Source organism: Lepus europaeus, chromosome 5 (genome assembly GCF_033115175.1).
Source record: "Lepus europaeus isolate LE1 chromosome 5, mLepTim1.pri, whole genome shotgun sequence".
Lineage (NCBI taxonomy): Eukaryota > Metazoa > Chordata > Mammalia > Lagomorpha > Leporidae > Lepus > Lepus europaeus.
In genome coordinates this window covers 53,868,459-53,881,598 of record NC_084831.1, presented here as the reverse complement: position 1 = coordinate 53,881,598, position 13,140 = coordinate 53,868,459, and the positions used below count along the sequence as shown (strand labels likewise).

Here is a 13,140-nt window from a genome sequence, read left to right as displayed (position 1 = left end):
TTTTAATGAAAATGCTAATATTACAAAAACCGGGTAACAGGATGGTTTGGCTGGGGGTGTGTCCACATGGTACCTGAACTTTTCTGGGACGACTCGGAAGATCGTTTTGTGCCAACCAGGCTTTGCAGGCCACTGATGACGGGAGCCAGCGAAGGACGACTGCTGCTGTGGTGACCCTGAAAAGGAGACCCAGCTGTCACCTGCGCAGACACTGTTTTGGCCCTAAAAGCACCCACTGCTCATTAGTACCCCAGTTACTGACATCACCGTAACCATCTAACTGTTGTAGGAATACAGTACATTTTTCCCACAGATTTTCCTAGAGTCAGCAACAGTTTAGTCCAATGTGTTACACCTCCATTACTTATCCTTTTATTCACTTAAATAAATATTTGAGGTCTACAATGTATATAGTCACTTACGGCTGGTGGCTCTTCAACCAAAACTCTACACACTCTAAGGGCCCTTTCTGGTGCAGACAACAATATCACCAAGAGTGAACAAATACTTTTCCAAACCAAATTATCAAGGCTATGCCTAACTGCATCAAAATTTTAAGCTGGGCCTAACATCACTATTATCAGTTGATAAATTATAATTTGATCCATTTTCTTAACTCTGTAAGTTGTTTAGTGCTACACATTCCTTAGATATGACAAATTTCAAATATGTGGAAAAGCTGGAAAAATTCTGCTAATGATGTCCATCTATTCACCAATTAGGTTCTCCATTAATATTTGGCTATACTGTGGTAGAGGCCTTTGTCTTTTAATTCAACTTGTTTCTAACTTCCATGATCAAAGTTGTGGTAGAGGCCTTCCCAAGGTCAGAAGAAGCAAAAGGGAGGCATCTGTTCTAGGAATGAAATGTGGCTGTTATTTGCTTGCCTATGAATGCTCCAACTACAGTTATCATCTGTTTGTATGTAACCATTTCAGGTTCTGCTTGCTAGTACAGAGCAATGGTGGTAACCCTTGCCAGACAGTGAAGGGCTCGGTAACTATGTGCACATAGGCAGTACTGCATCAATTCCTGTGACTGCCACGTAACATTAGAATAGCCAATCAGATGTATGCATGTAGCCATATAAGGGAGACAAAGAGGCTAAAACCATATATATTATCAAATATCCCTCTTTGTTCTGGGCTCAGGCTTTTGTATAAAAAATTCTACCTGGGCCTTATGCCGGCATAAATAACAAAAGACAACTTCCCCTTAAAAGGAGCTGATGTCTTTGTACGCAAATCCCACTACAATACTTTTAAACAAAAAATCCATTCATCTATATCACTCAATTCATCTTTAACAAGTTCAATTCAAAACAAGTTATAGTACTTTTCACAACAGACATATCTACATTTAAAGGGATGCTTTTATATTTTTCCTGAAAGAGTATGACTTAAATACATGGTGCCATAGTTAACGACTCAGGATTGAGGAAGTTCAGGGTGTTATAATTTTTGCCTTAAAAAAACCTCAGGACAGTGCGTTTGCCAAAGCCTAATTTATTAACATGGGCTTTGCCTGGCAGTGTTCCCTCAGGCCCTCAGGAGAAGATTTCTCAGGTGTGTTTTCCTACACACACTTTGCTCTGCAGAGTAAGAGAGACTTCCTGTTTGGTGGGAAAAAGCTATTTCAAAATAAGAGGACTGGTGGCTCAAGGCCAAAAGTTTTCTCTTAATGACCTCACTTTCTCTGGGTCAAATCAACGAGCTAAGCTTTCCCTGAGCCCTGAAAAGGCAGCACATGTCTCCTGACAACTGCTTAGAGGGTGCTGGCTTTCCTGGGGTCTGGATGTGAGAATGCGTGGGAGTAGAATCCTCTTTCAACTCAGGAGCACAGGAGCACTCCCTTTTCACTGTTGGCCAGAAGTTTTCTTCCTATCAGCCAACCAGTGCAAACTCTCAGACCATCTCAGCCACTATTTTTAAGGGCAAGGTGAGGATAAAATATATTTACTGATTTTCTTAAATAAACATTTTTATTCCATTGTTCTGTGAACTTCTTTTCTAAAGATTTGTTTATTTATTTATTTATTTGAAAGTCAGAGTTACACAGAGAGAGAAGGAGAGGCAAGGAAAGAGAGGTCTTCCATCCAATGGTTCACTCCCCAATTGGCCACAATGGCCGGAGTTGTACAGATCCAAAGCTAGGAGCCAGGAGCTTCTTCCAGGTCTCCCACGCAGGCACAGGGGTCCAAGGACTTGGGCCATCCTCTACTGCTTTCCCAGGCCACAGAAGAAACCTGGATCAGAAGTGGAGCAGCAAGGACCCAAACCAGAGCCCATATGGGATATCAGCGCTTCAGGCCAGGGTTTTAACCCGCTGTGCCAGGGCGCCAGCCCCTTTACTGATTAAAAAACAACAACAACAACAACAAAAAACGAGTTGACTTCTACTGCTTGAAATAAAAAGTCTGTGCAGGAAGGTTAGGGGAAAGTATTTGATACTGTGCTCCAGTTTCCAAAATTGATAGTTTTCTTTTTTTAAAATTTTTATTTTTTTGACAGAGTGGATAGTGAGAGAGAGAGAGACAGAGAGAAAGGTCTTCCTTTTTGCTGTTGGTTCATCCTCCAATGGCCGCTGCGGCCAGCACATCTTGCTGATCCGAAGCCAGGAGCCAGGTGCTTCTCCTGGTCTCCTATGCGGGTGCAGGGCCCAAGCACTTGGGCCATCCTCCACTGCCTTCCCGGACCACAGCAGAGAGCTGGCCTGGAAGAGGGGCAAGCGGGATAGAATCCGGCGCCCCAACCGGGACAAGAACCTGGTGTGCCGGCACCGTAAGATGGAGGATTAGCCTGTTAAGCCACGGCGCCGGCCCCAAAACTGATAGTTTTCAAAATTACATTCAGATAAATGGTAACGGTAGATGGTTTTGTTGGTAGTGATGGTGACATTTAATGATCCAGCTTCCTAATTTGCTAGCTCTGTATTTAACCTGAGTGTGGACTTCATTAATCATTATGATGCTCATACAGCTCATACAGTCCTCAAGGAAGGAAATTCAGCTTCCCTTCCATTGCACCTGTCAGGCCAAACCTTTCCTAAAACACACATGATCTCCTTTCACCCTGTGTGCCTCTGCACATCAACTACAGGCTGCCTTCTCCTTCTTCTCCTCAAACTCTTTTCGGGTCAGACCCAGTGAAACCTCTTCTAGGTAGTTCTCTCACTCTCTAATAGGAAAAAGAACTTCACCTCCAGTATGGTTCACTCTGCATTCTCATCTCAGCACAACGAGGCTTCAGTGAGATCGTTCAACAGGCATAAGTCTTCCCCTAAGGAAGAAGCCTGGCACTGACGATGGCCATGTGTCTCCAGTTCCCAGGGTCCACATGGCCACAATCATCACTGGCCTTTGGCTTACGGGCTCCTTCAGCAACACTGTGTCCTAGCAGGCATGGCATTTGCTGCCTATCACACAGGCTAGAAGTGCAGGGGGAGAGAATTCCAAACTTCCCGTGGTGGTGTTCGCTGGGTTTGACTGCTTTGAAGAGTCCCTAAGATAAGCCAGCTCTCTCTGTGATCTTATTGGAACAATGGACTTTCCCCCTCCATGGTTCTCTAACACTTGTGAGGCAGAGGCAGCTAACAGTGTTCTAGAAGCACCTGTGTGCTAACCACAAGCTCAGAGCATTCTCTGTACAAAGGCCTTGAAGGGGCGGCACATCCAAGGCAACCAGGCAGGGGATGGAAAGTCATGCTGTTCACCTCAAAACAAGGGCCTAGTCAGAATTCCCAGAGGAGACGCGGGGGTCACATCCCAGTTTCTGCAGTGACACTATGTATCAAATGCGACTGAAGACAGAGTCTGTTGTCTTGATTCTGTCAGTCATTACAATGAAAAAAAAAATACAGTGAAAGAGGGGCCAGTGCTGTGGCACAGCAGGTAAAGCTGCTGCCTGCAGTGCCGGCATCCCACATAGGCACCGGTTTGAGTCCTGGTAGCTCCACTTCCAATCCAGCTTTCTGCTACGGCCTGGGGAAGCAGTAGAAGATGGCCTAAGTACTTGGGCCCCTGCACCCACATGGGAAGACCTGGAGGAAACTCCTGGCTCTGAATCAGCACAGCTCTGGCCGTTACGGCCAGTTGGGGAGTGAACCAGCAGATGGAAGACTCTCTCTCTCTCTCTCTCTCCCTCCCTCTCTGCCTCTTCTTCTCTCTCTGTATAACTTTGACTTTCAAATAAATAAATAAATCTTTAAAAAAAAGCAGTGAAATATACTTTGCTAATAAAAAAAAAATAGTGGTGTTTATATGAGCCTTGAGAATAAACATAGGATGGATGCTTGCTGACTCACAAAATATCACCCACGAAGGCCACCCTCCCAGAGGGAAGCCCTCACTCCTGGGTCTCCTAGGAAGATACCATTAAGTGCCCTAGCATGTATGAGTGGCTATTCACAAGTTCACTTTACAGCAATATTTAATTGAATGAATAGAACAATGTTGTGCTAATGAGGGTCAAATTGCCACCAGATGTTGCCTGTTTTTTTTAAATAAACACAGCTGTGTACATGTGTGCACAGGCAAGAGGGGATTATGAGTGGTAAAGAAAAGAAAAGCGGTTTTAAGAATAAATTTGTGGACAACAAAGGAGAAAAAAATCTAGGGATTAATGAATTTCCATCCCACCTTTCCTTTTGATTGCAAACTCATGAAAACACACTGCACTTTGTGTCGTGACTACGCCTTGGATTCAACATTACTTCCTAAGGGTCGCTTGTGCAACGGGCAGAGCCCTCCCTGTGGGGCAGGAGAGTGAGTCAGTCTGCTGGGAAGCCATCAACAACCTGACTGTTGTGCGATGTCTTCCTGGAGGCGGCCCAGGACCCAGCTCGCAGTCTTCCGATCTCTAGCTGCACAAGCCCCTGTGCGCACTTGGAGGACAAGAATGGAACAGAAATGAACAACAGGCGCGTTTGTGTCCCAACACAGCACAGCACCGCCTCCCCTTCCCTTTGCAGCCAACAGCTACTACAGAGTAATAACAGCGACAGACGAAAAGGAGGTTCAGTCACCCCCAAATCCCACAAAACAACAGAAATCCGTGTCAGAAGGATTAGCTTTCACTTCATGTCTTTTTCCTTCTCCCTTCTGATAAAAAATGTTCATGCACAGCAAAATCATTAAGGAAATGTAGTTTAGGAGAGGACAAAGGAAGTCAAAATGCAGATGTAACCTACAAATACAGTTCCTCTCCTGGGCAGGGACAGCTGGCTCTCTCAAGAGGCCACAATTTTACACCCAACAAATTTCGTCTATGCAAAGCTTCCATGGCTGTTTGTGAAATAGACAAAATCCCTGCGCAGAACTGAATGGAAATTTACAAGAATTTTTATGAACCAGTTTCTTCCAAGCAGGGGAGACACACTTGGAGGTGCATTTGGAACCTTACCACGGTTACAATTTCAGGGAGACAGCTTGGTAGGTGGGAAAATCACTCAAGCAGAGCATTGTGATCTTCAGCTGTCATTTTTCAGGCTTCATGTGTGACAAGGAGGAACTGGTCTGGATTATATTAAATGTTCCTTCAAGTCTTAAAAGCTGGATCTTATGAACTCATGATCACGTGCTCCCTGACCTGGCCCCAGAAGGAGCTGCAGGAATTCGATATTCAGAGGACAACCGTGGAGACTTGGAATCCTCACAAGTGCGCAAAACTGCCTTAGAAATCCCAAAGCCCTGCCAATTTGACAGAGCTTTCTTTTAAAGCTAATCCTGATCATTCACAATTGTCACAGATTAGAGTCTCATAAAACCCAACCCATTTGTAATCAAGCTAGGCTGGAACAGATCCCCCCACCCTGTGGTGGTGCTGGCTGGGCACAAGGCAGCAGTGTGACTCACCTTGAGGACAGTGGCCACCGTCTCCTGGGAGGCGCTCCTCATGTCATCCCCATTCACAGATAAGATCTGATCTCCCTGAATCAATCTCCCATCCAGGTCTGCAGCGCCTCCTTTCACGATGTCGGAAATAAACACTCCGCTTCCATTTCTGTTAATACCATAAAGCAATGGCGTGTCGGCACATTTATTTATTTGAAAGGCAGAGTTATAGGGGGAGAGAGAGGAAGGAGGGGGGAGAATCGGGGGGGGGGGGGAGAGAAAGAGAGAGAGAGCAAGCGAGCGAGCAAGCTTCCATCTGCTGGTTTATCCCCCAGTGGCTGCAATGAGAAGGGCTGGGACAAGAGGAAGCCAGGAGCTTCATCTGGATCTCCCACATGGGTACAGGGGCCCAAAGACTTGGGCCATCCTCTGCTGCTTTCCCATGCATATTAGCAGGGCGCTGGATTGGAAGTGGAGCAGCCAGGATTTGAACCGGCACCCATAGAGGATCCTGGCATTGCAGGCTGTGTCTTAACCCATTGTGTCACAATGCTGGCCTCACAACCTAATATTTCTTAATTAAAATCTTAGATCACTAATTTTCTATATGGGTTCACTAAATTCTAAAACATGGAAGCAGTGTCCTACAAAGCCACAGAATTACTAGTTCAATCATTTATGGTTATTTATGTTGCCTGTTGTAATATTAATTTTCATGGGCCCAAGGCCATGATTTCTTGAAAATCATCATTTTAGTGGAGTGAAATGGGAATTCACTTAGAACAGTGGAGTTACATACTCTTAAAATGTATAGGTTATTTTCTTAGAGAAGATTAGTTTCACTCCTAGCATGTGATCTATTTCTAGTCACTTTTTCTCCTTTGCTATTTCATTTTTTTTAAAGACTTCATTTTATTTATTTGAAAGGCAGAGTTACAGAGAAAGAGAGTTGCTTGATGAAAATAACTATTTTCTAATAGAAAACTGTCATGAATCATTTATACTTGTCTCTCAACCATGTTTCCTCGATGTGTTTTAACATAGTGTAAAATTAACATGGTATTCCATGCCAGAGCAATTTCCTTTTTCTTTTCAAATTAAGAAAAAATTTGTTTTTTCATTTTATTTGAAAGGCAGAGAGACAGAGGACAGGGAGAGACAGATCTTCTTTTTTTTTTTTTTTGACAGAGTGGACAGTGAGAGAGAGAGAGAGAGACAGAGAGAAAGGTCTTCCTTTTGCCGTTGGTTCACCCTCCAATGGCCACCGCGGTAGGCGCGCTGCGGCCGGCGCACCGCGCTGATCCGATGGCAGGAGCCAGGTGCTTCTCCTGGTCTCCCATGGGGTGCAGGGCCCAAGCACTTGGGCCATCCTCCACTGCACTCCCGGGCCACAGCAGAGAGCTGGCCTGGAAGAGGGGCAACCGGGACAGGATCGGCGCCCCGACTGTGACTAGAACCCGGTGTGCCAGTGCCGCAAGGTGGAGGATTAGCCTAGTGAGCCGCGGCACCGGCTGAGAGACAGATCTTCTATCTGCTGGTTCACTCCCCAAATGCCTGCAACAGTCACGGCTGGGCCAGGCTGAGGCCAGGAACCAGCTTTTCAATCTGGGTCATATTGTGCCAGAAACTGGGGCTTCCAAGGGTACACATCAGCAGGAAGCCAGAATCAGAAGTGGAGCTGAGCCTCAAACCAGGCATTGCCATGCGGGATGCAGGCACCTAATGCCTGCCCTTGGAAACAAATTTTCTTTATCAAACATTGTGCAGGGCGGCTGGTGCTGCGGCTCACTAGGCTAATCCTCTGCCTGCAGCGCTGGCACTCTGGGTTCCAGTCCTGGTTGGGGTGCCAGATTCTGTCCCGGCTACTCCTCTTCCAATCCAGCTCTCTGCTGTGGCCCGGGAGTGCAGTGGAGGATGGCCCAAGTGCTTGGGCCCTGCACCCGCATGGGAGATCAGGAGGAGGCACCTGGCTTCTGGCTTTGGATGAGCACAGTGTGCTGGCCGTGGTGGCCATTTGGGGGGTGAACCAATGGAAGGAAGACCTTTCTCTCTGTTTCTCTCACTGTCTAACTCTGCCTGTCAAAAAAAAAAAAAAAAAAAAAAAAAAAAAAAACGAAAAAGAGAAGAAACATTGTGCACACCAACCCTTGATATCTTGGGTATGTAAGCCACAGATCGAGGTAACTCCAAGTTGAAAGAACCTATAAGGAAATGTAACAGGCTAGGTTGACTGGGCATGGAGCTTTATAAGGATACGACAGGTTTGTTTGTTTTTGATACCACACTGCTCAGAAATATGACCTATATTGCTCAAATATTCACAACACCCTCAGCTTTGAAAATCATGCCCCTGGTTTACACTCAGCTTCACCTCTCTGAAGAAAAGGGCTAGTCGTGACTCACGCAGCGCGTCCTTACCGTTTTCCCACAATGCTCAGGCCCAGGCCGCGGCCAGCCTTCTTCTGCAGGTCCACGGGGAAGATATCTAAGTTCTCCTCGTCCCTGTAGTGCGCCTCGTCCCTGTACACCACCAGCCGCACCTTCTGCGGGGTCTGCCTCAGGGCCGTGATGGCTTCTTCGTGGCTGCAGCTCCTCAGGTCCACCCCGTTGACCTGGAACAAGGGCATCCTGAAATGGGTGGTGGGCAGCAGGGGCCTATCTGCCTGCTGGGTTGGCTGGAGCTCGCTGATCCAACCAGTGAAAACCTCCAGAAACCTTCGGTCCTTCCTGAAGCTTATAGGTAGGGTGCACTGACAGCAGGAGCTGTTTCGGACACAGAGCAGGAGGCGGGAGGGAGGGCTGGCACACCTGATAATGGCGGTTTCATGTAACTGTGAACTTCACAGGGGAGAGAGAGAGAGGAGCAGGGAGTGAGGTGGGGGTGCCAGCGAGCCCCACTTTGCCTACTGCATTTGACAGCCTCACTCTCAGTTGCTTACATCGCAGCTTCAGACAAGGCTTAAAAGGAAATGAGGCACTGGTATATCCAGCGGTGTCAAAGACTCCCCAAAGTCTCAACCCAACCAGGTATGTGGGTGAGCAGACAGCGCAGCATTAGACGGTGCAAGGTAATAGAATCTTGCACTGAGCGAAGCCTCAGCTTGGTTTCTGACAAGCCATGTGAATGCGGGCCGGCACCCAACCTCTCTGAGCCAGTTTCTTTTCCTGTTAAGTGGAGATCACCACCAGCTTATTTCTTGACTCACACACTTCTGTAGAGCTTGTGTGCTAGTCCTTTATGAATATTTACTCACTTAGTCTTTATACTAACACTCTGAAACTGCCACTATTACCATTTTTAAAAAGACTTTATTTATTTATTTGAGAGGTAGAGCTACAGAGAGGTCTTCCATCCTCTGGTTTACTCCTCAAATGGCTGTAATGCCCAGAGCTGAGCTGTTCTGAAGCCAGGAGCCGGAAACTTCTTTCAGGTCTCCCACATGGATGCAGGGGCCCAAGGACTTGGGCCACTTTGTACTGCTTTCCCAGGCCACAGCAGAGACTAGATGGGAAGAGAAGCAGCCAAGACATGAGCTGGCACCCATATGGGATGCTGGTGCTGCAGGCAGAAGCTTAGCTTTCTATGCCACAGCGCCGGCCCATCGTTACCATTTACAATGAGAAAACTGAGGCTCGGAGAGGTTAAGGGAATTGACCGAGGTTACACAGCCAGCGGGTAGATGAGCTGAGATATGAAATGCAGGCAATCTCTCCAGTGTGGGTCTCCACATTAGTCAGCTTTTTGTTACCACAACAAAACACCTTAGGCAACTAAGTTATAAGGAGAGAGGTTTTTTAGCTCAGTGTTGGAGGCTGAAGTCCGAGGTCAGGTGGACCCACTGATCTCTGATGACGGCAGCAGATGGCAATGGCAGAGCATGCACAGGAGGGGTTGTAGGGAGAGACAGGAGCAGAGAGAGGAGCTGGGCCCAGCTTGCTTTTGTAACAACCCCCTCACTGAGTTATCTTTTGAGGGTACTCCCCAACAACCGAAGGACCTCCCACTAGGTCTACCTCCTGACCACTCCAAAAAGATAACGTTTCTACTCTCTCATTAAGTACTATTAACTCATTCTTTGGGGTTTAAAGCTTGGTGGGAGTGTGGGAGCCAATCATATGCAAACCATAGCAGTCCCCACATCATGCTGCCTTACGGTTTTCTCTTTGAATAGATTATGGAGGACACCTCTGCCATAGATAAAGTAAAAACTTGGAGAAATCCAGGAGTGGAGTAACCTTGGACAACAAGGGAGCTGGGGAGGGTACTGTGGTGCAGTGGGTTAAGTCCTGCTTGGGATGCTGCATCCCACACCAAAGCAACTGGTTTGCTCCATGCTTCTGATCCAGTTTCCTGCTAATGTGTACCTGGGGAGGCAGATGTTGGCCCAAGTATTTGTGTTCCTGTCACGCATGTGGGAGACCCAGATGAAGTTCCTGGTTTCAGCCTGGCCTAGCCTCAGCTGTTTTGGGCATTTGGGTAGTGAACCAGTAGTTGGAAGATTAGTCTCTCTGTCACTCTTTTAAATAACTAAATAAATCCACCTCTCCCACCCCACCTCCAAAAGTCTCCCGGGTCACTCCTTCAAGGTCACAGTTGGGCAAAGAGCCAAACAAAGGAAAAGATGGGTCCAGACCTCAGCTGGCAGAGAGAAGAATGGAAGAGATCCATCAAGCTGTGGTCTCCACGCCCTGTTCTGCCTGTGAACCCTGGCTCCTTCACCTGCATAGGGGAAGGTGGTCTGAGGCCTTCCCTACGCTAACATTCTACAGACTAACGACTCACGGCTTAGAGAATGGTTGTAGAGAAGGGAGGAGAGAATAAAGCCCTCCTGAAGAAGATGACTTTTCAAACTGTGTTTAAAGCTGGCTCTATAAGCTGAGAGAATGCTTAAGAACCTCATTTTTGAGGCCAGCGCTATGATGCAGTGGGTTAAGTGGCTGCCAGCATCCCATATGGGTGCCGGTTTGAGTCCTGGCTGCTCTACCTCCAATCCAGCTTCCTGCTAATGTGCCTCTGAAAGCAGAAGATGACCCAAGTGGTTAAACCCCTGCCACCTATGTGGGAGAACCAGACGGAGTTTCAGGTTCCTAGCTTCAGGCTGGTCCAGCCATGGCTACTGCAGCCATTTGGGGAGTGAACCAAAGCATGGAAGGTCGGTCTCTCTCTCTTCCTCTTTCTGTAACTCTGCCTTTCAAACAAATAAATAAATCTTTAAAAAAAGCACCTCATTTTCCGGTGCTTTTTTCTTTTCTGCTATACCTCGGTGGCTGGTGTGCTCACTTAGGTGAACAACATTCAGGAGAACAGGATTAAGAACATGGGTTTGGGATGGATGTAGGTGGACTTCAGTTCGTGTGCTTCTTCCGGCTTCCTGGCTAGGTGAGACCCTGTGCAAGTTACTGAAGCAGTCGCTGCAGTATCATCTGTGACTTGGGGACAACACACATAGTTGGCAGAGATGACACGAAACAAACCCTGCAACACGCTCAGCACAGGGTGGGCACGTGGCGATGCCTGATGTAAATTAGAAGTTACTATTTTTTTTTTTTTTTTTTACTTTTTGACAGGCAGAGTGGACAGTGAGAGAGAGAGAGAGAGAGAGAGAGAGAGAGAGAGACAGAGAGAAAGGTCTTCCTTTTGCCGTTGGTTCACCCTCCAAAGGCCGCCGCGGTAGCGCGCTGCGGCCAGCACACTGAGCTGATCCGATGGCAGGAGCCAGGTGCTTCACCTGGTCTCCCATGGGGTGCAGGGCCCAAGTACTTCGGCCATCTTCCACTGCACTCCCTGGCCACAGCAAAGAGCTGGCCTGGAAGAGGGGCAACCGGGACAGAATCGGTGCTCCGACTGGGACTAGAACCCGGTGTGCCGGCACCACAAGGCGGAGGATTAGCCTAGTGAGCCGCGGCGCTGGCCAGAAGTTACTATTTTATAAGAAATTGAGGTTTGCCTCTCAGCATGGCCATTCCTTTTATTCGGGCCAGCGAATGTTTTCTCATGGTTTGTGAGGTCAATCCACAGAACAAAGGAGAAAACAATGTCTCTAGAAAGTGTGGTCTAAGCTGCTTATTTTCTTGGATTCCTATAGATGGCACACAAGGCCACTCCTGCCTCTTAATCAAAAATCAATCAATCAAGGTTACCTCTATGGATGGAAGGTGAACTTTATAAGTCTCTAAATACTTTAAAAAAAAAAAAGCCTTTGTTTCTTTAGTTTTTTTTTTATTTTTATTTTTTTAATTTATTTGAAAGCATTGGGGCTGATGCTGTGGCATAGAAGGTTAAGCCTCTGCCTGAAGTGCTGGCATCCCATATGGGTGTCTGTTCTAGTCCTGGCTGCCCCACTTCCCATCCATCTCCCTGTTAATGTGCCTGGGAGGGCAGTGGAGGATGGTTCAAGGAATTGGGTCTCTGCCCTGATGGAGAGACCTGGGTGCAGCTCCTGGCTTCAGCCTGGCCCAGCCCTGGCCATTGTGGCCATTTGGAGAGTGAACCAGTAGGTGAAAGATTTCTCTCTCCTTCTCTCCCCACCCCCCATTTCTGCTTTTCAAATAAATAAATCTTAAAAAATTTTTAAAAAAGGCAGTGTTACAGAGAGAGAGAGAGAGAGAGAGAGATACAGAGAGAGATCTTCCAAAAAACAGTTCATTCCCCAAATAGCTAAACAGTTAGGGCTGGGCCAGGCTAAAGACAGGAGCCTGTAACTCTATCTGGGTCTTCCACATGGGTAGCAGGGGCCCAAGCACTCAGGCCATATTCCGTTGCTTTCCTAGGTACATTAGCAGGAGCTGAATTGGAAGTGGAACAGCAGGAACTTGAACCAGCCGTCATACTGGATACTGGTGTTTTCAGGGGTGGATTAACCTGTTGTACCACAATGCTGGCTCCTCCAAACACCTTGTGAAAAGCCCTATTGAATATGCTTTAAGTTGAAATTACTGTCATTAAACTCAAAGTTCCAAAGGCAGTTCCTTCTTTTTTTAAAGGAAAGCTTTTTTTTTTTTCTGTTTGTTTTTTAAAAAATACTTATTTATTTGAAAGGCAGAAATACATAAGAGACAGAGATCTTCCATCTCCTGGTTCACTCCCCGAATGTCCAAGGCTGGCCCAGGCTGAAGCCAGGAGCTTAAAACTCAATCCAGGTCTCCCACATAAGCGGTAGGAAGCCAAGTGCCTGGGCCAGTACCAGCTGTCTCCCAGGGTGCTCATTAGCAGCAAGCGGGAATCAGAAGAGGACCTGGGACTCCAACTCAGCCACTCTGATCTGAGATGTGGGCATCCCAGGCGGTGTCCTAACTGCTGCACCAAACAT

At 47.1% G+C, this 13,140-nt stretch overlaps 1 protein-coding gene across 9 annotated transcripts in view; it reads right to left on the bottom strand.

The window, feature by feature from the left end:
- PATJ (PATJ crumbs cell polarity complex component) overlaps positions 1–13,140 on the bottom strand; it is a 445,385-nt gene that overhangs the window by 32,809 nt on the left and 399,436 nt on the right. For 8 of the 9 annotated variants that reach the window (XM_062191443.1, XM_062191441.1, XM_062191444.1 and 5 more), the window contains 4 exons: positions 8,249–8,442; positions 5,852–5,999; positions 4,795–4,881; positions 74–176 (listed from right to left, as the gene is read on the bottom strand). In XM_062191443.1, coding sequence (XP_062047427.1) covers positions 74–176; positions 4,795–4,881; positions 5,852–5,999; positions 8,249–8,442 — 532 coding nt within the window. The remainder of the gene's footprint in view (positions 1–73; positions 177–4,794; positions 4,882–5,851; positions 6,000–8,248; positions 8,443–13,140) is intronic. The other variant, XM_062191445.1, reaches the window with a different exon arrangement.